This window comes from Lathamus discolor, chromosome 10, assembly GCF_037157495.1.
Source record: "Lathamus discolor isolate bLatDis1 chromosome 10, bLatDis1.hap1, whole genome shotgun sequence".
Taxonomy (NCBI): domain Eukaryota; kingdom Metazoa; phylum Chordata; class Aves; order Psittaciformes; family Psittacidae; genus Lathamus; species Lathamus discolor.
The window spans coordinates 7,401,823-7,428,912 of NC_088893.1; the positions used below are offsets into that span (position 1 = coordinate 7,401,823).

The 27,090-nt window shown below is 47.9% G+C and overlaps 1 protein-coding gene across 4 annotated transcripts; it reads left to right on the forward strand.

The window, feature by feature from the left end:
- Positions 1-1,055: 1,055 nt before the first annotated feature.
- On the forward strand, positions 1,056-27,090 carry UBE2D2 (ubiquitin conjugating enzyme E2 D2). Of its 4 annotated transcripts, XM_065691089.1 has the most exons (8): positions 1,057-1,443; positions 10,579-10,642; positions 14,814-14,882; positions 15,519-15,550; positions 15,642-15,719; positions 15,808-15,913; positions 24,274-24,367; positions 26,212-27,090. In XM_065691089.1, exons 3-8 carry the CDS (start codon positions 14,873-14,875, stop codon positions 26,255-26,257), a joined length of 366 nt encoding a protein of 121 aa, XP_065547161.1. In that variant the 5' UTR covers positions 1,057-1,443; positions 10,579-10,642; positions 14,814-14,872; the 3' UTR covers positions 26,258-27,090. The 4 variants fall into 4 exon arrangements, with proteins under 4 accessions (XP_065547158.1, XP_065547161.1, XP_065547162.1 ...); XM_065691086.1 differs by lacking the exon at positions 14,814-14,882 and having other exon boundaries at positions 1,056-1,443; XM_065691090.1 differs by lacking the exons at positions 1,057-1,443; positions 14,814-14,882 and adding an exon at positions 2,253-2,272.

Genomic DNA, 27,090 nt, shown 5'->3' on the forward strand with positions numbered 1-27,090 from the left:
TCTGACAGTGTAGTTACACAAACAGGACATGGTTACAGGCTCAAGGGCTCACTGAGGCTGCGCAGAACCCTTCAGCTTGTTGGTACCCATAAGGATTACCACTGGATGAAGTCCCTTTGACACGAGCTGCAGTCACCTCAGAACAGTTGTTGGTTTTGCCCATGTTGTGGTTTCTCCATGCAGATGCTGGGTGGAGATGATCTGGATGGAAGAAACCTCTGCCAACCATGGCTACTGATGCTGTCTCTGCTGGAGAGCCTTCACCTCCCTCCATGCTGCCTGACTGGTACTGAGCCTCGTGTTCTTCACCCCACACTGTGGTTGTGGCACTGGAGATCCATCACTATTTAAGCATGTGTGATGGGTTACAGCTTTATTACACAGCCATGTCATGGCCTCCTTGATGTGCTGTGACCACGTGTCCTCCCAAGCCTAAAAATGAATTCATCAAATCCCAGACTGGTTTGTGTTGAAGGGACCTTAAAGCTCACCCAGCTCCAACCCCTGCCACAGGCAGGGACCCCTTCCACTGGAGCAGCTTGCTCCAAGCCCCTGTGTCCAACCTGGCCTTGAGCACTGCCAGGGATGGGGCAGCCACAGCTTCTCTGGGCGCCCTGTGCACAGCCCCATGGCACTCGAAAGGGCACCCGCGGCCTGGGCCCCATCTCCCGGGGCGGTTCCGCACAGGGGCTGCTGACTCCCGCCTGGGCCACCAGGCCCGGGACCACCTCAGGCCATCCCCACAGCGGCGGCGCGGCCGGAACTTCTTCCCGTCCCGTCTTCTCGCGAGAAGCCGCCGTCATGAGCGTGGCGTCTCCTCCACAGCCACCGCCGCCGTCGTATCCTTCCGCGTTCTCCCCCTCCCCCTTCTGGAGAGTTCTGCACGGCGGCCGCAGGACAAATAGTCCCACTCCCCCTCTGGCTATTCCCCCCACTCCTTCTTCCCTCGTGCCTGTCCCTCCCCTTGCGGTCCCGCCCCGGCCTCGGTTCGCTTCCGCCCCGGTCTCGGCTGCGGCCTCCGCGCCACCGAGCAGCAGCAGAGAGCGGCGGGGGTCGGTGATCCGTGGCGGAGTGATACGCGGAAGGCCGGAGAGGAGGCGCCAGCGCATAAAGGGTCGGCGGAGGGATGCGGTAGGAGCTGCGGCACCGAGCTCCAGCGCAGCGGCCAGGGAGCAGCGCGCCAGCCCCGGCCGCCGCAGGCCCCCGCCCGCCGCCGCCTCTGGGGGGGCCCCTTCCCCCTCCTTCCCTTCCCCCCCTTCTCTTTTTCCTTCCCCTCCCCCCTCTCCCTCCTCCTCTTTCCCCCCTCTTTTCTTCATCCGCGCCACCTCCGCGCTCCTCCTTCCCCCCCCTCCCCCTCGGAAAATAGTCCCCGCGGCTGCCCCCTCCCCGCCCGCCCCTCCTCGCTGCCTCGCGCACACAATGGCGCTGAAGAGAATCCACAAGGTAAGAGGAGGGCCGGGCTGGGCCCCGCCGCCGCCCGCACCGCGCCCGCACCCGCGTCCGCCTTACATAACCCGGCACGGCCCCCGCCGCCGCCCCGGGCCCGCGGGATGAGCTGGTGGCGGGGGGAGCGGCCGGGCCGGGCCCTGCCCCGGAGGCGCGGGGACCCCTCGGGCCTGCCTGAGCTGGGGGGGGGGGGAGCGCCAGGCTCCCGTCAGCGCTGCGGGCCCGGGGTGGGGGAGGGTTGCGCGGTGCCCGCCCCCTCCCCCCAGCTCTCCCGGGGCCTTGCCCCGGGGCTCCCCCCACAGCCTCGGGGAGGCCGCGGTCGGGCCCTTCCGAAGCAACGTGGCCCCCGGGGCTGGGGCCGCGAGGGGGCGCCGGTGGCGGGGCCTGGGGGGGGTGGGCAGCGGCCGCCGGCAGCTGCTGCGGCGGGGGGGAAGCGGGGGGGGGGGTCGGTGCGGGGAGCGGGACACGCGTGGGGATAGCGGAGGAGGAGCCCGGGGAGCGGGAGCCCGCCCGCGCTGCGAGCTCTGGCGTGGCCGGGGCGGGAGCTCCGCGGTGAAAGGTCCCTCTCCCTCCTCGGGGAGCGCAGAGCTTGTCAGCGCCGGCCGCAGCGGTGCGGTTCGGTGTTCAATGGAGCCGGTGCTGCTCCGCAGCCGGAGTCAGCTGGAGGCTCGCAGGGAGGGGCAGGCGAGTGTTGGTTGGTGTCTGCCTCTCTCAGGACAGCGCTGCTGCTGAGCCCCCTGAGGGCTGGAAACTGTACTTTGCTCCATCATCGTTCTGTCTCCTACCTGGAAAAAGAGGGTTATTGCAGTACCCTTCCATTGCCTTGGTGAGTCAGGCAGGGAATTTATATCCTCTTCCTCACTAAACGTGTAGCTGTCTGTTTGGAGCCTCCCTGTGAGGCTCAGGTGTAGCCATCAGCCCAGTCAGAGGGTTTCTGGTCTCCATTCCTATGTAAATTGGTTTTGGACTAGAACCAGATGCGAATCCAGTACTTGATATGTATGATCAGCATGGCAGCTCTGTTTTGCCATGTGTGCGGTGTTGGACTGTGTGTTAACCTCTTTGCTTTGCTTGTAGGTTATCTTGAAGTTTCGGTGAAGCTTCGTGTGTCATTCTGACTCAAATTAAAGCTGAGGTGGAGAAGAAAATAGAGCTTGAAGGCTTGTGTTTCCTTGAGGAGTAGGTAGAGGTGGGATTTGAAGATTTGGAGTTTTGTTGTTGTGTACTGGAGTTTCCAGATGAGTGTGTGGTAGTGGGTTATGTAAGGAAGTTGTGGTCTGACTATCGCTTGTCTGAAACACTGGCAATCAGTGATACCCAGTACACTGCAATGACTGGTGGGAGGGATGCATGGGTAGTGCGAGGCTTTAATGGGGAGGGTCTGGCTTCTATTGGGAAGCAGGAATACTGCTTTAGTAGAGTTTAATGCATGCTGGCGTTCAGCATTGGACACTCTTGAGTTACTTTTGTTTCTAGTCTGTGGCTTTGAACAGGAGAGAAGCTGAATGTGTGGAGTCTTTGTTACCACTGGGTTCTTGTGGACTGTGGCTGTGTGCTGCTTGTGAGAGATGAAGGATTCTGAGGGATAATGAGAACTGTATGAGGTTTGGAGAGTGCTCAAAGCCTTGGGAAGTAGCAAGAGCATTGCCAAAGCAGTTGTGTATATGGAGCCCTGCAAAGTCTCAAGTGTTTCAGTGGAGTAAGTGTGGTGGCTGTTGAGGAGGTGATGAGGCTACAGGCGACATATCCAACCAAGTATGTGAAGGGAAATAAGCCCATTTACTCTGGTGCTTTACCAGTTAGATGGGAGTTAAGCTACAGGCTAGAAAGGAGCACTCTTAATTTGAGTTACTGAGGCTGCCTCTTAACTACTTCAGTGGGAATCACTCCCTGTTTACACTCCAGCAATTTTAAGCCTATGGAGAGGTTAGTATCCTCTTGTTTTTGTTCTGGTGTCTGTGTGGAGTGAACAGCCCTGCCAGGACAACAGCGGGATGGGGAGTGTCTGACCTTTGCTGTTGCACCTTGTGGCAGGAACAAAAGCTTGCAGAATGTGGATGGAGTGGAAATAATCCTGGTAGACTTGAGCACAAAGAAGCAATGGGAAGGAAAGCTGCTGCTCAGGCATTGTAAGAGGGTATTGTCAGCCTTGTTCAGGTTTCAAGCTTGCCACTGCCTCTTGTGCTGGGGCAGTTTGGGTTTGATGCTTGGCCACAGACTGTGAGGTTTTCTCCCAACTCTTTGTGTCCTTGGGTAATACAAGGATGAGAACTTGGAAACAAGCAGAAAATCTCAAGAGTAAACATTTAATACAGTGTTACCTGAAATGGCCCCTGCATGTTGAACTCTCCTGGCCTGGAGAGGGGCAGGACAAGGAGTTCTTGGTGGCTCTAAGTAGTGTTGGGGTGTGAGGCAGAGCAGGAGCCCCGTGGTCTGTCCCCGTGTGTCTCTGGTTGCTCTTGGGATTGTCCAGAGACTCAAGACATGTCCACGTGAAGCAGCAGCTGTTCTTTAAGCAGGTGCTCCAAAAGAGCTCACGACTTGAGGTCTGCTGTCGCGTTACTGCTTGTGTTATTTACTGCAGCCTTCCAGCAGTCAGCTCAGGCACTTCCTGGTTTTCAGGTGTCAAACTTGGGACTCTCATCTTGTGAGAGATGTTTGGGGTGTAAGTAATGACACCAGCCACAAGTGTGGGGGTAACAGTGAAGGACAGTTTCATTGTTACTTTTACCCATCAAAATAGATAATTTTTTATGTATATCTGTTACAAGAAGTGCTGTGAGAAGCTGTGCAGGGGCAGGATGGGGGTGACACTGGAGGACCATAGCCAGTGGCTTCCATTTCAGGATTTGGGCTGGAACAGTTTGGGCTCAGCACATCCCCATGTATGTGGCTTATCTTTAGGAAATGCGTTACCTGGTGTGATATGCCACAGTTCCCTGTGAGTGGGTAACTGGGGCACTGCTGGGAGATCACTGAATGAGAGAGCAAGTAAAATCTGCGTTCACTGTCTCTTATGAGCTGCCCAGTAGGAAATTGGTGGAACTGACAGAATCCTAGAATCCCAGACTGGTTTGTGTTGGAAGGGACCTTAAAGCTCATCCAGTTCCAACCCCTGCCATGGGCAGGGACACCCTCCACTAGAGCAGCTTGCTCCAAGCCCCTGTGTCCAACCTGGCCCTGAACACTGCCAGGGATGGGGCAGCCACAGCTTCCCTGGGCACCCTGTGCCAGCACCTCAGCACCCTCACAGGGAAGAGCTTCTGCCTAAGAGCTCATCTCAGTCTCCCCTCTGGCAGGTTAAAGGCATTCCCCTTGTCCTGTTCTTACAGGCCCTTGTCCAAAGCCCCTCTCCAGGTTTCCTGTAGCCCCTTTAGGCATTGGAGCTGCTCTAAGGTCTCCCTTTCAGGAGCCTTCTCTTCTCCAGGCTGAACCAGGCCAGCTCTCTCAGCCTGGCTGCAGAGCAGAGCTGCTCCAGCCCTCACAGCATCTCCGTGGCCTCTGGACTCGCTCTAGCAAGCTCCATCCCTCTTGTGCTGTTGCCCCAGAGCTGGATCAGGACTGCAGGGGGGGTTTCCCGAGAGCACAGCAGAGGGGCAGGATCCCCTCCCTTGACTGCTGCTCATGCTCTGGGGGTGCAGCCCAGCACACAGAGGGGTTCTGGGCTCAAGTGTTCACTGAAGCTGGGTCAGGGGGAGCTTCTCAGCCAAATCCCCAAGTTCTTCTCGGGGCTGCTCCATCCAGTCTCCCCCAGCCTGTAGAGCAAGAGGGAATGGGACATGGGAAGTTGTGCTGCAGCCCTGCTGAAGTAAAGTGCTTTCTTGCAGCAGAGGAATGGTGGTTCATAATGTAGAGACCCAAACAGCAGGTAGTGCTTTGCAGAACTGAACTATAATATTCCATAGTGAGGTCCTTCTTCACTGCAGAAGATGATGGATTTGCCTGTGTCCCAGAGCTGCTTGACCCGAGATGCTACAGCATCATTTTATCCAAGCCCTGCCCCTGGCTGGGCTGTGTCAGGGTGCTTAGCAGGTTGAGCAGTGCTGGTGATAGTATGTGTGTTACCTGTGCTGAGCAGGGCTGGTGTTTCTGTGACTGTAGCTTTCCAGTAGCCGGGGGGAACAGTGTGGTGCTTCTGTTCCGGCCTCTTGCTGTGTTCGGAGAGCTGCCAGCGCAACCCATCTGTGTCCGATCTCCTGTGTGTCCCTAGTACACAGAGTATTAGTGGAGCTCCTCTCGGCCAGCCAAAGCATTTGATACTCTGATTCTACCCCAGGTGGAAGTTATACTTTGCTCTTCCTGCTTTTCAGGCTTTAACAGAGCAAAAGTGAAAGGTGGCAGTTGCATCAGAGCTTGTTTCTAACCTGTACCTTGCTTATTGCTGTATTTCATGCAGTTTGACTCTTCCTGTGCTGCTTACCTACCTTCTATCCTTGACTTCTGTAGAATCCTAAAAGAAGTCACTCAGTGGATTTCAAGCATTGAAAAAGATTTTGTCAAAGGGGAAAGGATTAATGTCTTTATGAAGACTCAAATGCTTCTGCTCACAGGGATAGGAGCCTTAGAATGCAGATGCTTTGGAATCACATGAGTCCTGTTGACCAGGAGAGCACCTGTGGGTGGTGTGACCTTGGTGTGAGCTTGGCAAGTAGAGTGGAATGTGTGGTGGGTTCAAGGCCTAGATTCCATGTCGCTTGGCACTGCTCTGTTGAGGGCTGCTATCAGTTCATAGTTAAGTGGCTGGAAGCTCCTTTTTGTTGGCTAAGTCCTGATTTTGTAACACAGCACTTCGCAGGAGGGGGTCAGGGGCTTCAGGCAGATAAACTTGAAGTCAGATTAAAAGCTTGTTTCACTTACAGCTGCAACCTGAGGCAAAGATCAGGCTTATAATCAAGCTAATGATGTGGTCCCTGAGTAAATTATACTTTGAAACCAGTTCAAGCTGGAGTAGGGATGAAAGACTGTGGAACCCAAGCTGGAAGGCCTTTAGATAATGTCTGGTGCTTTGGAGGTGTTCAGCTGCTGTGCAAGACTGTGTCTGGGGTCTCTGCAGTCTCCCAGCATTGCTGCCACTGACTACTGAAGGGTGCTGGTGTTTTACTTGCTCAGTAGGCTGCACGATGGTTGCCAGTTACATTAGTTATTCTTTCTGAAGGCTGTATTAGCATTCATTAATCCTTAAAACCAGTCCTTATCTTCTGGCCAGAGCAGTTCTTATCCAGGAGCATGTTAGATGGGGGAGAATTGTTGTCTGGAGGAAGGAACTTGAGCTTCTTCCACAAATGGCTTTGTAGTTTACAATTAAAACTTAATTACAGGTTGATTATAACCTGAAACATGTGCAGGGTTAACATTTAAAGTAGGACTTCAAATATTTGTGTTTCAAGTGCTTTAAAAACTTCATGTGCATCTACCTGGGCAAGATGCAATTTGAATGCCATGTGTTGGCTGCTGGGAGAGGGTGATGTGGGTCTGGGTGAGATGTGGCACTGGCTGTCCTGTGTGCCCTTCAGGCCTCACAAATGCCTTTCATGAGGGGGTCTGTGGCATGATCTGAGAATCGCGCTCATGCTCACCAGAGCTCATGCTCTGGGGGTGCAGCCCAGCACATGGTGGGGGTTCTGAGCGCAAGTGCATGCTGAAGCTGGGTCATAGGGAGCTTCTCATCACTCAGCATCTCCAAGTCCTTTTTCTTAAGGCTGCTCTCAATGCAGTTTCCCCCTTCTTTGTGTTTGCCAAATGAGATTCCAGGAAAAGGCTTTCCTGGAAGCCTTGTGTAGGAGTTTGTTTTGTTAGGAACTTAGGAACACAATTAAATCTGCTTTTAGACCTAACTAGCAGTTTCTCCTGTGAATTATGTAGCATTCAGTGTACTGGTTCATGGGTGTGATGCTGGTGGTTTTATTCAGCTTGGCCTTTGGGTGATACACCCTGACCTTTGCTTTGCTTCCACTTCCTCATTTTTGCTGAGGAACTAGCACATACTTTGAACTGTGAGATGGATCGAGTTCATGCTGTGATGTGCAGCAGTGGCCCAGCACAAGGGTGTTTTGTTGTAGGGCAGGTGGCAGAAATGGTGAGCTCTGTAGGCTGGCTTTGCAGCCTCATGGTGAGGTCACCTCCTAGGAGCTGAGAGCTCAAACTGAGCCTTCAGCTAAAGGCCACTTGAGTCTTCGCTTTTAAGTTCCTAAAGCGAAACAACCTTCTGCATGTACTTAAGGGTCAGAAGCTGTCCTGGATGGAACCAGCTGTGGCTTTCTTCAGGCCTTGGCTTAAAATTGGTGTTGTCAGGATCAAACTTGATCATTGACCAGAGCACAGGCGTTGCAGCTTCAGATCTGATTCATGTAGCAATCATAGAATCAGCCTGGTTTGGGTTGGAAGGGACCTTAAAGCTCATCCAGTTCCAACCTCCTGCCATGGGCAGGAACACCTTCCACTATAGCAGGTTGCTCTAAGCCCTGTCCAGCCTGCCCTTTAACACTGCCAGGGATGGGGCAGCCACAGCTTCTCTGGGCACTCTGTGCCAGTGCCTCAGCACCCTCACAGGGAAGAACTTCTGCCTAATGTCTTATGGCTGGTTTGTAGATGATACCAAAGTGTCATTGACTCCTCAACATATTCTGAGTTATTGTTTTCTTCTGGGGTTGCTTGTTGTGAGTTACAAACCAGCTGGTCTCAGTGTCCCCCAGCAAGTTGTGGAAGCAAAGACCTTGCCAGCTCTGGTGTTGTGCTTGCAGGACCTTGGAAGCTGCACAGGAGTTTCCAAAAGGCAAAATGCCCTCTTTGTCAGATACAAGAGTTTGGCACTGTGCTGCAGCACCAGCTGCTCCTCTGCATTTTTGCCTGGGTCTGTGCAGTTACCATTCCTGCTCTGAAACCTGGCTCTGCAGGTCTGACAGGTGACTGAGCATATGAGCAGCTCCTCAAAGCCATCATCTGTGCCTTGCAAGAGCTCCAGTGATGTGCTCATCTCTTGGGTGTGTAGAGGCGCTGCTGTGGCTGGCACCTGCACTCCAGAGGTGGCTCATGCTGGTTAAACTATTACGTTGTCACCCAAGTTGCTGGTTCTACCAAAACCAAGGGTGTTTGTATTGCAGGGCCTGGAATTGAGGGTTGTTGCTAAACTTCTCCAGTGTGAGGAGCTTAAAGCCAGGAATGCACCATGTGAATTTATAGAGCAGAACCTGAAATGCAGCCTCAGGTGAGTGCAGTGTCACTGAGACAAGTGGTGCGAGTTTGTTATAAGTCATCTCTTCCCAGAGAGCTGCTGTATGCAGCCACAGAAAACCAAAGTATTCCTTCTAACTGGAAGTGAAGAGAGAGAAATAGTGTTTTGATGAGAAACAAGTCTGCTACTGCCTGAACTTCATTGTTACCTCTGCTGCAGTTGTGAGACTTAGCTTGGGTACCACTGAAGGTGTATTGTGCTATCCAGTCTGGTGGAGCAGTGGGATGGAGGGTGTCAGGGCAGCTTTGGGGCTGCGTGTTCTACCAGCAGGTAGTAGGGAAGGGCCCTGCTGGGTTCTTAAGCATAATCCATAGTAGGTTGTGATCCTGCATGGAAAATGTGGATTTAGTTGTATTCCTAAGGCTAGTGTTGTGTTTATGCATAAAATGGGAGTGAAGGGATTGAGAACAGGTAAGGAAGGGAGGTTTAGATGTGGGGATTTTGTAGCTGTTTTTGGAGCTTTGAATACTGTAGCATTAAGTTGTTTTTTTTCCAGAAGATGGGAGTCAGTCGCATTTGGAAGGGGACTGTACTATCTACACCTTCAGAAGGAGTGGGGCTATTCCTGCTTTTCAGTTTTCATACCCATATTTCCACATTGATGCATGTTGACACTCACTTCATTTTGTGTGGGCATACCTGGACTGCCCATGAAGGGGGTGTGTGGCCTTCAGGCGCTAGCTGCGTGCGTCAGTGGGTGCTGGTTCCTTTGCTGCTCTGGCTGCATGGGCTGTCTCTTGGCCTGCTCAAGCACAGCACAGGCCTGGCTGCTGCTCTGTGCTTTTGAGACTGGCACTGACTAAAAGCTTCTGTAGCACATGCACTTTTCTGGGTGGAGGGTGTTCTGTTGCTGAGGGTGATACTTGATCTGTTTAATGTTCTGGAGGTAAAATGGAGGTGGGCAGTGGGTGAAGTGCGCTGGTGGTGGTGGGGAGTGAGGGAGGGGCTGTGAGTGATCTCAGTGCTACCATGTGCTTGCAGCCAGGAGGTAAAGAGGGGATCCTATTTAGCTAATGTTGGCTACTCCAACTTGCCATGTATAACTGACAACTCCCAAGAGCTTTCCTCCTTTGGAAGGTACCTGGAGGTGCTCTTCACATTCAGGAGGTTCTTCAGCAGGTGCTGCATGCTTCGTGTCTGCTTCTGTCCAGGTCCATGCTGAACTGTAAAGTGTGGGATCAAGCTTTACTTGGGTCAGCACTGGGAGGAACATGAGGCAAGATTCAGCAGTCTGGGGTCAAGGCAGGAGGCTTTCAGATGGGCTTCTCAGAAGTTGGGAGCTGCTGAGAGCAAACCCAAGCTGTGTCTGCTCTGTAGTAGTCATGGCATGGGGAGCTTTATCTCTGTTGCAAGACAGTTTGGGGGACTGTATACTGAGGGGGAAATCCTGAGGTTACCTGTGTGTTGTGGGGCAGTGTGCCTGTCTTGTGACAGAAGAGGATTTGGTTAGTGGTGGTGACCTCCCAGTTCTTGGGAAGTAGAAGCTGGAACTCCCAGAGATCATCTGTTCTTGAGCTGGAGCCACCCTGGAGCTGTTTCAGGGCAGGGGATAAAATCAGGCTGATGCTGAGGTGTTAGATGGAGGCCGTCTTCACTTTTAGAGATTGTAGGATATGTAACACCTTGGGAATACTGGGATTTCCTAAGTTCTACTTTCAGTGAAAGCAAACCTGACAGACCCTGTGGCTTGGTAAGGATTGTTGTGACTTAATACCGTGTGAAATCCTGGAGAGATAACTGAGGCATATGCTGAATGTATTGCCTGGGTTTAAGATGCACCTTTGCTTCCTGGGCTATTAGTTTTGTGGTTTCAGGAAACTCACCAGTGTGAGCTTCATGGTCATGAGCAGGAGTGCCACCAGTAGCTACTTTAGTGCTAACATAACTGTTGTGTTTTTCAGGAGTTGAATGACCTGGCACGTGATCCTCCAGCACAGTGTTCAGCAGGGCCTGTTGGTGATGACAGTAAGTATGTTACTATCAGCAACCTGCTGGCTCTGACTTCCTCCTTCTAAGATGGGATGTCCAGTTCCTGAGCAAGGAGAACCCTACTGTTGCTTTTAGTTAAAGTACTAGATCCCACTCCACATATTAATCTTAACTGTATTGCCCTTCTGTATCTAACACCTTCCTGTGTATCACTGGAGATCTGTGTTATTCCTGTGTTACTGAGAACTCTGTGCACTGAGAACATCTTAAATTACACCTTTAGAATTAACTATTCTGGCACTCACAGGATGTGATGTTACTGCTCTTCAGTAGCTCTGAGGCCCAACCAGCTCCACACTACTGAGCTACTTTGGTATCTGAACTGGATGTGGTATAGTCACATCCTGTAGAAGTAAAACAATCTGCTCCCAGCACTAGATGCTACCACAGCAAGGTCAGTGTTAACTGTATTTTACAAAGAGTTAACACCATGTTGTAAGAGGGTTACATGCAGTCCTTGTTAGTAAGAGGTTAAAATGTGAATGGCAGGAAAAAGTAAATTACAGCTTGACTCATGAAATTGTGTTAGATTAATTTATTATTAATTTTTAGCCAGGTTTTCACTCAATTTGCAGTTTTATTTGTGGCTTTCTCCGTAAGCAAAATCAGGATGTCTGCACTGTAGAATCCCTGACTGGCTTGTGTTGGAAGAGATCTTAAAGCTGATCCAGTTCCAATCCGCTGCCATGGGCAGGGACACCTTCCACTAGAGCACGTTGCTCCAAGCCCTGTCCAGCCTGGTCTTGAACACTGCCAAATCCTGCTTTGGTGTGGACACAGCTGCTTAGGTATGAGATAAGGAGGCTCCACCTGCACTTCCTAAAGCACACAGTGCTGTTACATGCAAGATCTGTGCTCAGCTCTGTTGATCCTGCCAGCTTCCATGTAAGGGTAGCCTGGGACCATATCTGGCCGTTCTTTGATCGCCTGGTGTGCGATTTGAAGTTGTTCTGTCCCTTTGAAGCTGAGGAGCTGTGTTAAAGAGTTAAGTTTTTTTGTTTCTTTGGGTTTTTTTCCTGCTTTAAAGTCCTACCCTGACTTTTTTTAACTCACTTTTATGGCAAGAAGATCTGTCATCTTAGAATTACAGAATGGTTTGGGTTGTAAAGGACCTTAAGATCATCCAACCCCCTGCCACGGGAGGGGACACCTTCTTGTGGATGTGGTTTTTTTCCTAGGGAGGAAGGCAAGACTTGACTTAATGGTGTTTATATGAATGCTCCTTAATGTTAGTTGTAGGTGATGTGCACCACTCTGTTTTGAGCTGTTAGTAAGGCAACTTAATTGCTGCCTTGTGCTTTATGGTGGTTTTCTGTGAGAGGCCTTTAAAGTGCAGTGGCTTTGCAAGCTCTGTGCTCTCCTCCACGTTAACCAGGATCTTACACTTCCTGGTGAACTACTTTTTATAGCAGCATTAAACTCTTGGTCATAGCTTAGGTGAGCAAGATCAGTGGGATGTTTGCAGTGAGGCAGAACACTTGTAAATTCATCTTGTGCTTTTTAACTTGACCATGAGCCCTGGGGTGGATTCAGTTACCCACATTGGTGCTTAATGCATAAAATGCCTGAGATCAGGGAATCATAGAATCCCAGACTGGTTTGGGTTGAAGGGACTGTAAAGCTCATCCAGTTGCCAACCCCTGCTATGGGCAGGGGCACCTTCCACTAGAGCAGCTTTTTCCAAGCTGCTGTGTCCAACCTGGCCTTGAACACTGCCAGGGATGGGGCAGCCACAGCTTCTCTGGGCACCCTGTGCCAGCGCCTCAGCACCCTCACAGGGAAGAACTTCTGCCTAAGAGCTCATCTCAGTCTCCCTTCTGGCAGGTTAAAGCTATTCTCCTTGTCTTGTTGCTGCAGTTCCTGAAGAGTCCCTCTGTAGCGTCCTTGTAGGCCCCCTTCAGATACTGGAATGTGTTTATGCTCTCTCATAGTGGCGCTGCTGTGTAGAAAACGCTCCTTAAGAACACTTGGAAGCTTTGGCTGGGCTGCATAGAACTTGCTGTGTGATATGGGCTCTCTGACAAGTGTGCTGTTAGTGAAGATTCAAAGCTCATGAATAGGGGATATTTAAGTAGGAAAACCCTCTATCTAAACACAAAGAGCTCTAAGCTCTGGTATCCTTTCTAAAAGAAGAAAATTATCTGCCAAGATCTTTCTCAATCATTTCTGAACTCTTCAGAAGTGCTAAAGTGTTATAGAAATGTGCACATTTCTGTAGATACCTGGGATAGGTTAAAAAAGGCACTTAAAACCTGAGAATGAGAGCACTGAAAGAAGTGCAGGCAGGACTGAGAGGTGGAAGCTGTGTTTGGCTTTGAGGGCTTTAGCAGTAGTGTCAAACTGCTTCTGGTTACTGCGCAGCTTGGTTCTGCTTTCCAAATAGTATTTCAAAGAAGTTGGTAGATTCATGGAAGAGAAAAAAAGACCAAGTTGTAGAGCCAGTGTGGGGCAAGTGTCCTTTGTTCCATGATAAAGCTACTTTGCAGTTTCTAAAGACTTCTCAGAGGTGATGGAGACAGAGCTTGTCTGGCGGAAGAGGTGGTAGCATAGGCTGCTGAATGCTTGTAATGAAAAGTTACTACAGAATTCAGAAAGCTTTAAAGTAATATTCAGTTCTCTTCCTCATGCCACCTTTCTGAAGGATCTCTAATGAAAGACTTTGACTGCTGAGTGCAGCACTGGGTGTGTGGCAGTGGATAACAGAGGCAGCAACAGAAAGGTACCTTTTCAAAGTCCCTATGCCTCAGCTGCCTGGTCAGTATGCCAGTCCTCTGGGTTTAGAGTGCTCATAGCACTTGTCCTGGATGTTTGGAGACCTCTAAAGCTGAGGTTAGACAGGCAGTTCCCTTGAGTCTGGAGTGGAGCTGGGGGGGAATCCAAACAAACCATACTTCTGGCTTGTAGGATGCTAGGATTTGCTGTCAGTGTGTGTTTCTTTCTGGCTGCTTTTTGGGTTTTAGACAGTAGTTCGTTATACTGATTTTTTTTTTCTTCTTTTTTTTTTCTTCTGAGTGCAGGGCTGTGCAGGTTAAGGTCCTGTGCTTTGTGAATCTTGCAGCATCTGCTGATGCCTGTGAAATTCCTCGTGGTTTTCCTGTGACTAGCCACAATCTTGACTGCTGGGTTTCTGCTGGCCCTGTGTCCTCTTTGGTTTCTCACTGTCCTGCTACAGGTGGTGAGGACTTATTGTGAAGCTGTCTGAAACATTTAAAAATGGGTGAACACTACATAGGAACACATGGAACCCCAGAGTGGTTTGGGTTGAAGGGACTTTAAAGCTCATCCAGTTCCAGCTACCTGCCATGGGCAGGGATACCTTCCACTAGAGCAGCTTGCTCCAAGCCCCATCCAGCCTGGCCTTGGAACGCTGCTAGGGATGGGGCAGCCACAGCTTCTCTGGGCACCCTGTGCCAGCGCCTCAGCACCCTCACAGGGAAGAGCTTCTGCCTAAGGGCTCATCTCAGTCTCTCCTCTGACAGATTGAAGCCATTCCCCTTGTTCTGTTCTTATAGGCCCTTGTCCAAAGCCTCTCTGTAGCTTTTCTGTAGCCCCCTTAGGCACTGGGAGCTGCTCTAAGATCTCACCAGTGCCTTCTCTTTTCCATGAACCCCTGCCTTGATCTCCTGACTGTAGAAGATAGTTTCTCAGGAGCTACCTGATGTCACCAGCTGCAATACCCTTTGTACCAAACTTCCTGCTCTAACCAAATGCTCTTCTCTCTTTGCCTCAGCAGGGCTGTTCCTGTTCTGTTTTTCCTCCCTTCCTTGTATGAGATCACTCATGTATGGGAGTATGCATATTATGCCTGTATCACTTGTAATTACAGCCTGCTCATGCTTGAGTAGAACAAGCAGTGCCACTCTGGGCCAGAGCTACTTTTGGCCAAGGCAGTCCTGGAAGCTATGGATACCAGTTGCAAGTGAAGTACAGAGCTGCAACTCTGTGGCTTGAAGACTCACCTTGCAACAACTGGAGTCTTGTGTACAGTTCCCCAGAGGGAAACTTCCCATAGTACTAGTTCACAACTCATCTATTACATTGGTGCTCCTTGCGCAGGCTAATGTTAGAGCCTTTGGAGAACACTAAGAACTTCCTGCCATGCCTCATGCAGATTAACAGCTTTGATTGTTTTCCTTGTGTTCTGCAGCATAACGACATTCTCCACGAACCTTCTGTATTACCACATTAAGATGTTCTCTTGGACAGATGCATACGAGTGAGACTTGATTTTTGTCCATTTAATCTGAAGTGCTTAACCCTGGTCACCAGTGTTGAATGGAGACCATCAGTCCTGAATTCTCTTAAGTCTTGTATTGCTTCTTGCTGCTTTCATGACATCTTGAGGCCTCTGTGGAGGCTAAACTTCAAGATTTAGTCAAGATACCACTGGCTTAGGTTATATCTTTACATATGGTACATACAAAGCTTAGGCTAACTTTCTGTTTGACTATGGATCTGTGTAGGAGACATCCTGCCTAACAAAGGTGTGAGGTCATGCTTGCTCCAAGAGGGCAGTTGTTGGAAATATGGCTTTGATTCTCGTGTTTCATTGGAAACTACAACTCTGAACTCGCAATTCTGAGGGTGAAAAGCTGTCTCTTCACTGCCTGGATGTGTTTTGTAGGGGGTTGTTTTGCAGGACTCGTGTGAAGTACCACAGCAATCTCAAAAGTGTGGAGCAGGTGGCTGTGGAGTGTTGGGTACTTTACTCTGTTTAATTCTCTGGCTTGCTTCCTGCAGCCTTTCAGAAGGCTTTGTTTTTAAAATGGGCTTTTCTGTGCTGCTTTGTCTGGAAGAAAGTAGTTCATTACTTGAGCTTCTCCAAACTGAAGTAAGTCTTTCTCTTTTGCAGTGTTCCATTGGCAAGCTACAATAATGGGACCAGTAAGTATGAGAGAATTGATGTTCCAAGCTCTTTCTGATGAGCCTTCTTGTACTAACTCATCAACCTGCAATGATTCTTTCTCACTAACAGAATGACAGTCCCTATCAAGGTGGAGTATTCTTCTTGACAATTCACTTCCCAACAGATTATCCCTTCAAACCACCTAAGGTGAGTGCCTTGTGCTGGGAATCTATTTATTGCTGTGTGGTGTTGTGTGTATTTGTGAGCCTACACTGAAATTCTCCTTCTTCTGCAGGTTGCATTTACGACAAGAATCTATCATCCAAATATTAACAGTAATGGCAGCATTTGTCTTGATATTCTACGATCACAGTGGTCCCCAGCACTAACTATTTCAAAAGGTACCTCCAGTGCTCATTGAATTTTACTCTGCTGAAATGATTTACTCACTTGGATTTAGAATGTAAAACCTGCTCCTGTCTCCTGAGTTCCATCGTCTTGTCACCTCACCTCAGGGTCTGAACACTCTTAGCTTAAAGCCAGAGATAAAACCTGGCCTATGTCAATGGAAGATTGCAGACCAAGTAAAGGATGGAGGTGAACAGCTGTGGCTTTGAAAAAACCACTAAAGCTTCTTGGTTATCTTAAGGGGAACATCAGAACTCCCATGTTGGTCACTTTCTAACAGAGCTTTCAATGACAGGGACTACTAAAACATGCATTAAAACTTAACTAGCTTGCACTGTCTTAATATTTAGCTAAAAACTTCTTAGTCCCTGTGAGCTCTGTTAGCTTGTGGGGCACTGAAATCCATCCTTTGCCTGCTAGAGCAGTATTCATGTATAATGTAAATAGGAGGCTTTAAACACCTAGAAAGAAGACCTGGGTTTGCATTTTACTGATTTTTCTGGCTGTTGAAACTGAAGATCAGACCGTGGCTATTGACTAGTTTTGGATCTCTGTGCATGGACCATATCTTGAGCATTCTATTTCATAGCTTCGCAGTGTCTTTGTAATCAAATATTCCAGTTATCCCATTTAATTACAGTATCCTCCTCATGGTGTCCGAGCCCTGTGAGGCTGTCCCGTTGCTTGTAATTCTTCTCTCCAGCCACTTGCGATGTTCATGGAGACCTCTTGGTTCAGACAGATGGCTCCTGGTGCCTCTCTCTTGGACATCATAACTAGTTCCCTTTTACTGAGCTCATGGATGTTCCAACCTTCTCTGTCCAGCTAAAGGCTTCAATTTATAGAAATAGATGGAAAGGCAAAAGAGTATTTTGAGTTGTCTGATGCCAGTGAATCTGCTTGTTCATGATGCTGAAAGTCTACTGTGAGTTGAAAGAGCTGGAGAAGTGGCGTCAGAAAAGGGGGACCGATTGCTGGCGTAACACAGCTTTCCTTACAAGTGCTTCCTGTCAGGTACTGGCTACTGTTAGAAGCATTAAGTTAGTACTAAGTCCTGCCATCCATTATTTTTTGAGTAAATTGCTGTATGACTTGTTAGAGTGCCATAGTTGGAGGCATGGAATGTGTCTTGTTTTAGAGAGGCTGAAATGACTGTATAACATGTTTGAAGATACCTGAGGTCTGGTATTAGGAGAGTTGGAAGATGGGGTAAGAACTTCAGAAGCTAGTTAAGGGCATCACTGGACTGCCTATGAATGGCTGTTAGCTTTAATCCTACAATGGTTTGGATTGGAAGGGACCTTAAAGTTCATCCAGTTCCAACCCCCTGCCATGGGCAGGGACACCTTCCACTAGAGCAGGTTGTTCCAAGCTCTGTCCAGTGTGGCCTTGAACACTGCCAGGGATGGTACATCCCTCACAAAATAGGTCTAAACTTTCATTCTGCAACCCAGATTCAGTTGGGATGTGCTTTTAACACCTCTTTTCTGCCTTTAACTCCTTTTTATCTTCCTCAAACTGTATCCTTATGGCTTAGTTGGTGTAAGCCATGGGATCAGTGAGGCAGGCCTTTCTGTGCTGCTTCCTTTTAGATTACAATGCTACTTCTTGGTGGAAAGACTGAGAAGTCACATCAGTGCTACTTCATCATCCCAGTGAAGTGGTAAAAGTGGGGTCTTGACTGCATACACTCTGGAAGATAGTGGGTTGCTCCCAAAGGCTCTAACTTGGGAACTTGCCCTGTTTGCTGGGAGAGGTATTGCAGGTCTGAGCTTGAGGGCTATGAGCGGTTCTATTTCAGACCACTAAGTAAAGGAGGAACTTTCCCTTTGTGAAGTTCCTTACAGAGGGAGAGCTCTTGGACAGGGTATTAGAGGTGACTACATCTTGGGGTCTTGTTCTGTCTCTCAATGTTTTCCCTCCTAGGCCTGTTAAAACAGGTTCTGAAGCATTGGGAGTCTTAGTAGAATAGCCAACTTCCTTGTATTAATTCTGGAGTAAGTGTTCCTTGAAGAATACTTAGTGGAGAATAAATAATCTCAAAATACAGCCTTAACCACACCTTGGTGGTTAATTTGAACTCCAAAGCTTAAGCAGAATGTGTAGGCTTAAATGTTACCTCAAAGTCTGCATAAATAGGAATCCCCGTTGCCTTTAACAGGAGAATAAAGAGGTTTAACCCAATTATAACTGTTGTCAGCCATTTCTGGGGAAATCCAGCTTGCTTTTGCTTTTGGTGGGTGGATTGGCAAGAGTTAGCACTGAACTCGAGTAGTTCTCCAGTAAAGATCAGGCTGACTTACTCTGTCCTGTCCCTACTTCTCCCCACTGTGCTTTGTAACTCAGGAGTCTGTGTGGAGTTCGCACTACTCAAACTGTTCCATGCCCAGTGCAGTGATAATTTTCTGTGGTGCTGCTCTTAGAGGTGTTAAAAGTGGCTTCACCAAGACATACTGGGTGGGAACTCTCAAGTACCCAGCAATCTGACTGAACTTGCTTGGCATGGCTTTGTCACATAGCATGGACCAGTCTTTCCACATGTGCTGAGTTAGGGCTCTAAGGGAAACTTTAATTCTTGTAGTTCTCATCTCTTACAACTTCAATGCAGCTGCTTGGGTGGCTTCCCAGGGACGTTGTCCTTGCTGGAAAGGAGGCTGCACTAGAGGAGTACTTCTGGCAGATGGATGGAAGTGATCCTTCCCCTCTGCTTGGCACTGGTGAGGCTGTACCTGGAGCATGTACCTTGTGCTGGGCTTCTCAGAACAAGACATAGCAGGGAGAGCCAGTGAAGAGTCATGAACATGAAGATTCTGGAGCATCTCCCATTGTGAGGACAGGCTGAGAGAGCTGGGACTCTTCAGCCTGAAGAGGCTCAGGGGTTCCTATCAATGTATATAAATACTTGAAGGCGCAGGAATGACAGAGCCAGACTCTGCTGAGTGCGGGGTGACAGGGCAAGAGGTCATAGGCACACACAGGAGGGTCTTTCTGAGCATCAGGAAACACTGAGCACTGGCACAGGTTGCCATGGGAGCTTGTGGGGTCTCCCACGCTGGAGATACTTAAAAGACCATCTGGGCATGGTCGTGGGCAACCTCTTTAAGCTGACTCTGCTTTAGCTGGGGGGGTTGGACAGGATGATCTCTAGAAGACCCTTCCAACCTCAACCAGTTTATGATGCACTGGGTAAAACTTAACTCTACTCTCTTGTCACCAGATTGTTGAACTGACTTAGCAGGAATTCAAGTTGCTGTGAAGCAAGAAGTTTAACCTGCTCAGATTTAAAGGTATACTTCTGTAAGAGTAGATAAGATTGCTAGAAGAGTTTGAAGTGGGGTTGTTGTTGAGAAATAGGATTTTACCCAAGCAGAGTCTGAAGTTGTTGGAGTTTACTCGGATGCATCTTGCCCATTCATAGTTGGAAGCCAGTCATTTGGTCCTTAGCACTTGAACTTGCTGGGCAGTGCTGTGTTCAGTCCTGATTTAATGGTACAAGCTTCATGTTTGGTAGTTTGACAACTCTGTGTCTCAAAAGCTTCAAGGGTCTGGGGCCTGGAACTCCAAAGCAGTGATTGTAAAGGCATAGACTCTTTCCGGGAGTCAGGATTCCTGGTTTTGAGGGATAGAGATGTAAGTGGTAGTGAACTGTGATGGGGAGGCTCCTGGCTGTCAGGCTGCTGATGGTTAGCAGAGGAGGAGTCTCAGCTGGGGTGAGAAGTAGGACAGCAGGATAAGGCCTCGGAAACAGAATTAAGAGTTGCTCAGCAGCAAGGATGTGTCCAAAGCTCAGATCTATGCTAGCAGAGATGTTTCATAATCTCCAGAGTACTGGGCTCCATTAAACCTGAGCTGACAGACCTTGTTACTTTCATATTCAGAAATGTGGCTGGATGAGCTGGATTGCAAAGCCCAGCTCTGTCTGTTGGAGCCTGGGGCCTGATCTTAGGGGGAGTGACAAATTGCTCTCCATGGAAGGAACTTAGTGGCTAATACTTGTCATTCACCTGGGACAGAGCAGGCAGGATGGGCTGCCTCAGTACTGAGAACTGATGATACCGCCATGGTGATGAGGAACTGATATTGCCCTGTTTTATCTGGCCTGCTCTATGGCAGTGTATGAGATTTTGATCATATGGTGAGGCACTGGCAGAGAAGCTGTGGCTGCTCCATCCCTGGCAGTGTTCAAGGCCAGATTGGACAGGGCTTGGAGCAAGCCGCTCTGGCGGAAGGTGTCCCTGCCCGTGGCAGGGGTTTGGAACTGGATGAGCTTTAAGGTCCCTTCCAACACAAACCAGTCTGGGATTCTATGATTATTATTTGCCACCTGATGACAAATACCCAGCCTGACCCAAGCAGCGATCTGGCCCTTCTGGATAAGTTCCCCCTGGTTTCTATATGGGGCATGCCATGCTCTGGTATGGAATATCCCTTTGGCTAGTTTGGGTCAGGTGTCCTGCCTCTGCTCCTGCCTGGCTTTTTTATGCCCCTCCTCACTGGCAGATCATGAGACACTGAAAAGCCTTTGGTCAGGGTGGGCATCACTGAGCACAACTAAAACATGGGTCTGTTATCAGTGTTAGTCTCAGGCTTAAAGCCAGAACACAGCTCTGCACCAGCTACTAGGAAGAAAATGAACCCTATCCCATCCTAAACCAGGACAGCATGGTGGGGAAGTAAAACAAAGCAAAACCAACTTTGGAATGAAAGGGAGCTTTCAGCTGGCAATGTTTTAAGCTGCTTAATGTTTTTCCAACAGAAGCAGTTGACAGTGAAGAGTAGAGAAATAACTCTGTACTTGAACCCATGGGAAATGAAACTTATCTATTTTGCTAGTACTGATAAAAATTCAAACTTAAATCCAGAACAGTGCTGCTGTGCCCCTTCCAGTGAGACTCAGAGGGACGTTGTCTTAACTACTGCCACTGGGGCAGCTTCACCAGTGGCTATGCAGGATGAGCAGGACAAGGTGTAAAACAACATCACGTACTCATAAGGACTTGTCCAACCTGATCCTGTGGTTAGAAAATTTGATTGTGAACTACTTTTTAATTGTCATCTTCTAATGCTGGAGTCATTTGACTTGGAAATGTCAAGGTTTTGCAATGGAATTAGTTGCAGTAATACTCAATGCAGAAGGGGGTGGTCTGGTGACTCTGTTCCATACTGTTTAGTTAATGTGATGCATCAAAGAACTCCTTATATGCAGCTGACATTATTAAGGATTGCTTCCACTTTCCTCTTGCACTGAGCTCCTTAAACTCTATAAGTTACCTTGTTCTAAGGGGGTTTTCTTAGTGGTCTGGAGGCTGCTTGTGTTTGTTGGTCTGTAACACATGTATATGTGCAGCACTGGTGGAAATCCTCAGGAGAGAAACTTCCTGAATATAAGTTGGACAAATAGCTGGGCTCAGCAGGCTCTTAAAATTAAACCAGTTTAGATAATTCAGTGAATGTTTTTCATGCTGAGGCTATACAGATAAAAAGGGAAAGATGTGAAAGTAAGAGCAAGGGTGATGGAGAGTCAGACTCAGAATAGTTTGTATTGGAAGGGACCTTAAAGCTCATCCATTTCCAACCTTCTGCCATGGGTAGGGACACCTTCCACTAGAGCAGCTTGCTCCAAGCCCCATCCAACCTGGCCTTGAACACTGCCAGGGATGGGGCAGCCACATCTTCTCTGGGCACCCTGTGCCAGTGCCTCAGCACCCTCACAGGGAAGAAGGCTTTTGATTAATGAAGACTCAGAAGATTTGCTGGCACCATTTTTATTTAATGTTTGGAGCGATACTACTTACAAAATCAGTGAAGTGCTGAGGAATGAAATCTAGAAATGTTTTTGGAAGTGGTTAGATTGACAGAATTCATCAAAGGAGGTGTTTAGCTGCTGGTTAAGTTCTAACAAACCACAGCCTTTTAGTAAGAAGTACCAGTGGAATCTTTATTTCATGGCCAGCAGGTAGCAAGGATACACTCACATTAATACCTGTAAACCAGTAACTAAACCTCCAAGACTAGAAGAAGGGTCATCCCTCCCTTTCTTCCCATGTTTGAGGCAGACTTGCATCTTGCTGGACAAAACTGGTTTGTGGGCAGCATCCATCTGTTCTGGAGGACACAAAGCAAGGCCCTGCTTATCCTGGTCCCCATGCTGACCAACAGCCTACCACCACCTTGTCTGGTCAATGCTTTGAGGAGATGTTGGGGTTTTGTGAGGCTGATGGGAGCTGTATGAGAAGGAACTCCCACCTGGTACGTTGAGTGATGGGGAAAGGGGCAGGATGGTAGTTAGGGAGGACAGGGGGAACTGGACAGACTTGCAGCTTGATTCTGCTGCTAAAGGGTGATCAGTGGCATGGCAGGAGGTTGGAGCTGGATGATCTTGAGGTCCTTTCTGACGTAAACCATTCTATGACCTTGTTCGGAAGAGTCCTTGGCTGTTCAAGGACTGTGGTAAGATAAAACTTGAGGGAGAGCTGAGGAGAACACTTTGGGTTTGCTGTGGTTTCTGTTGAAGAGGGGATGGATGGTAACTGTTTTACGCACCAGCTGGAGAAGCTTCAGTGACCAGAGCAGCGCAGTCTGACAAATATAAAGAAATGAGCTACAGGGAAGTAGCTGAAGAAATGACAGTTTTGAAGCTGAATTGTGTGGCAGTAACTGGGTGTACGATGGGACAGAGATTCCCATCGCTTGAACACTAGTGTGACTTTTACTCAGTGTACATGGGGGGAGGACAATGCTGAAGCTGATGAGAAGTGCTACAGGTACTAATCCAGGCTGTGTCCCTTCTAAGGGTGATCACTGCAGGACCAGTGGCTTGTATGTGCTGCGGCACAAAATTAGTGTCTGCACACTCTGAAGTTGTATTCTGAGAAGCAGCTGAATAAATGATCTGAGTGTCAGTTGATGGTAGAGAATAATGAAGCTCTTAACTCCCAAGTGTACAGGAGGAAGAGCAGGTTCTTCATTCTAGAGCAAGAAATATGTTCACTTACATCAAGAACAATTTGTTACTAAACTTATTCTAGAAGCTTTTAACACGAAGTTGATAATTCATTAGTGAAGGGACTGCAGAACCCTTCAGGAAAAATACCCTTTGGAAAACCAAACTAACTGGGTGCTGGGTGCTCCCATCACTGCACAGTGGAACTTGCTTTTTGTCCCACTTTAAAAACCATTTCCACTTCCAGTGAATTTCAGACTTCATTTTCCCCCTTCTCTGTCTGGTGTTTGGTTTGTGGCCTGTTTTAACCTACGTAAAAGCCACAAAAGAGTTCTGGGATGGATGCTGTTCTCTTGCATTGTCAGCTGCTGTCTTTCAGCACAGAGCTCTGCCTCCTGCTCTGCAACACAGTAGCAAGCAATGGAAGTTGAGCAGATTTCTGTTTAGTGCCTTAAAACTTTGAACTGCTGTCATCTCCAACTTGCTTGGAGGGTGCTCTGTGACAGCTCTGCTCTTCTGCTGGTGGTGGAGGCACATATGGAGTGGCACTGTTTGCTTTTCTCTCAGCCTGTTTTAATCAATACAATGAATGTTTGGCATTTCTTGGAGGGGGACAAAGATGTCCCTGACATGCCTTGTGGAGTGTTGTCCCAATATGCTTGGCTTATAGCTTCCTGCCTTTACTTTGGTGTGAACGTAGGAATGTGCATGTGCTATTTGTGGCTTTGCAGGCAGCCTCCTGACTCCTTACATGGAGGAAGGTTGACACTGTGCCGAGCGGGATGTGGCTTCTGGGATACAGACAGCACATATTTATAGTGAAACTTGAAAGTTCAGGGCTCGGTGGTTGGCAGGAGTGCAGTAAGCCATGCTTGCTTGATTCAGTTGGAATACTATAATACAGTTAAATCCATCTCAACCTTTCTTATGCTCAGAAAATAATTGGATAAAGTCTTCTAATTCTCTGCGAAGATAAGTGTTCTTGTAGCTGTGAGCAGCTCATGCCTCCCTCTCATTGAACCTGGCTACTGTTTGACTCTTGGTGTTTCTGCAGGTTATTAACAGTGAGGTGATTTAGGGAGAGGCTGAATTTCAGGTGTAAAAGCAAGGATGTTTTCTGGGGAGGCTTTTGGCCTCTGCCTTGTGATGTAAGGCTTTATTCAGCTACACCTGTGCAGGAGGTTACCTGTTGTGGTGATAGCTAAAAACTCATGACCATGCAGAGTTGCACAGTGAAATGGTAAGGATCTTTGTTCAGAATCACTTTGCTGTGTATGTGGCATCACTGCTCCTTGGCTATTTGAAATGGTGCGAATTGCTAGAGGGAAAGCCAGTGAATGGGCTGGCTTCTGGAGGTGTCTTCAGTTGCACTTAAACTCTAATTCAATATCTCTCTCTTTTTCTCTCTAGTACTTTTGTCCATCTGTTCTCTGTTGTGTGATCCCAATCCAGATGATCCTTTAGTGCCTGAGATTGCACGGATCTACAAAACAGATAGAGAAAAGTGAGTATGGAATCCAAAAAGCATGTAATGTGTGACAGAGCAGAACCCACACTTCAACAGTAAAGGGGATCTAAAAGGATCTGCTTTTGGGAAAAGAGTGCAAACTTTGGTTTGTCTTTTTCACTCTGTATTCTCTTTAGAGATGCTTTTCTCCCCCCCGGGACTTGTAGTACCAGTGTGTTAACAGCACTGCATTGTTGTAGGACAGAGGTGTTTATGCGAGAAGTGAAGGGTGTAGAGGTCTTGTACTTGTGGGGTTTTATTGCTGCATCTTTGTTCCACACAATGGTCTTTCATTAGTGTTGTAGCAGTTAATTACAGGTTTGCTTGATTTAATGAAAATGGGAAGTGAACAATGCAAATCTGGTTGATTTGGAGCTTTAAGGTGAATGTGACCAGCTTTGAGCTTTCCCTGCCTGCTGTAACTCCACATAACCAGCAGAGGGAGAGCAGGTTACTCCAGTGGGAGAGTATTTCAATGGTCGCTATTGGTGATGGAATCATACAGGCAAAGGAAGAACAAAAATATAGTGTTGTCTTAATTTGACAACACAAGGGAAGAACAAGTGGTGTAGAGGTGGGGTAGGAGTGCTCAGAGCTTCTCTGGAGTAAACACCAAGAGTAGAGAGCTCTAGTGCTGATGAGCACTTTGAAAGCACCAGCTTCCTGAGCATTGTAAACATGTTTCTACCTCACTGTTCCTTCCAGTTCTGATCAGTAGTGTTTATTTTCTGAAGCTACATGATCATCTGCAGACAACAAGGAAGGAATGGAGAAGGATCCACAAACTTGATTACTGCATACTTGAGAAGCAGTGTTAGAAGAGTTCATGCAGCCTGGTTTTAATGAGAGCTGCAAGAGAAGCAGTATGTATTGTGAGGCACAGCTGATGGTGACTGACAGCACTTAATGTATGCAGGGCTTTTTCCTTTTTTTTTTTTTTTTTTTTCCCCAAAATGGGGAAATCTAGTGCTTACACAAGTGGACTTGCTTCTTGAGTAGTCTCCAAACAGTGATGTGAAGGCGAGAGCATTTGTTAAAGTGTGTCTGGTTCTTTAAGCTGAAAAATGTTCTTTAAGCACAAGAGCCAGCTTTGCACATAGCTGAGAGACTTCTTGCTTAAGTTCTGCTTTTTCTTATTCTTTCTTAAGCTTTTTGTACAAATCCTGTACATAAAAACGGGATAAAAAGGTGTGACAACAGAAAGCAAGGTGTTTTTATTCTTATGCAATAAGCTTGTAGCAGTACTGCTAACCACAACTGCTTTGTTGCTTCTACTAGTAGCTATGGCTCTGAAGGGCATTTGGGTGGAAAAGCTACAGGTGATTTAGGAAATACTGTGCTTTCAGAATAAAACCAAATCCTGTTGGATAAATCACTGTATCCTGATAGCTATCAAAATGGCCAAATTCAACATTTGGCAAGAAACAAGGCTGATGGGGTTTGGCAGCTGAGTAGATACCAGGAACTGGGATTTAGTTTCCGAGGGAAGAAGAATGAGGTGGGACATATTAATCTCTCTTCCAGAGTGCCAGGTGCCTACAGTAATAGCATCCCCAGGGATGCAGTGGCTGGGGGCTGGGGAAAGGTGCAGGTGAAGACTTCCTGAAGATACTCAGCTCTGTTTTGCAGCTGGAATCACAACCATCTCCTATCCCTGTTGTCAGTGGGACTTCTTTTCCATGAAGTACTGTGGGCTCTCTGCTTTCCCCTGTTTGCATAATGTTTAGTTTGCTCTTAAAAATTTATGCTGGAGAGAGTGTAAGCTCCTGGCATGTGTAGATTGCTGAGTTTAAATGCTGTTCAGATGCTCTGTTGAGTAACTTCTCTCTTTGTACATGCAGGTACAACAGAATAGCTCGGGAATGGACTCAGAAGTACGCGATGTAATTAAAGAAATTATTGGATAACCTCTACAAATAAAGATAGGGGAACTCTGAAAGAGAAAGTCCTTTTGATTTCCATTTGACTGCTTTCTATGAGCCCACGCCTCATCTTCCCCTGTGCACATGTTTACCTGATACAGCAGTGCTGCGTGTTGTACATACTTGGAACAACAAAATAGAAATACTGTATTTCCCCGTACCAACATTGACTCCTAGCAGAGAAGTGTGTGTGTGAAAAGCTGGTTCTTCAGTCATAACTTTGTGAGCCTAAAAGCATTCCCTCTTGATTTAAATTGGGTAGTAAAACGTGACAGGAGAGTGATGGTGGAGTTCAGATTTTTAGGGACAGTGTTGCTGGTCCGTGAAGGATTTTAAGTGGAATCCTTTTAAACTCATAAGTTATGAAAATCAAGGTGAAGAACTTGAAGCTGTTTCTGTATTCATTTTATTCTGAAGGACCTACACCTTAGGTAAATGTTATGACCAATGAGAGAAACTGTACCCACATCCTGTGTTTAAGGTCTAAGTTTAACCGGTCACCATTTAAATGGATTGGAGCTATTAGTGCATCAAGTGATGTTGATTTGTTTCAACTCTCTCCCTTCCTTCATACTTCTTTTGGTTTGTATGTGGTTTCTCAGTTAATACCTAGCTAATAGCTCTTATTTTTTTTTCTTAAGTTTTTTAACTGCTTAGGTCTTTCTGGATGTAAGGGTAAAAATCCATTTGACAGACAAACTTGTGTGTATTTAAAGACCCAACTGCTCCCCTGGAGCTTGTACGTTCAAGAATGATTAATCTGTGTAATAAACTGATTACTACAGTCATTACATATAA

What these genes read in the sequence shown, in the direction of transcription:
- UBE2D2 (XM_065691086.1), top strand. Translation starts at nt 1,420, where the DNA reads ATGGCGCTGAAGAGAATCCACAAG. An exon ending in AGGGCCTGTTGGTGATGACA is followed by an intron (nt 10,643 to 15,518) that starts GTAAGTATGTTA and finishes TCTCTTTTGCAG; the next exon opens with TGTTCCATTGGCAAGCTACA. An exon ending in AGCACTAACTATTTCAAAAG is followed by an intron (nt 15,914 to 24,273) that starts GTACCTCCAGTG and finishes TTTTCTCTCTAG; the next exon opens with TACTTTTGTCCATCTGTTCT.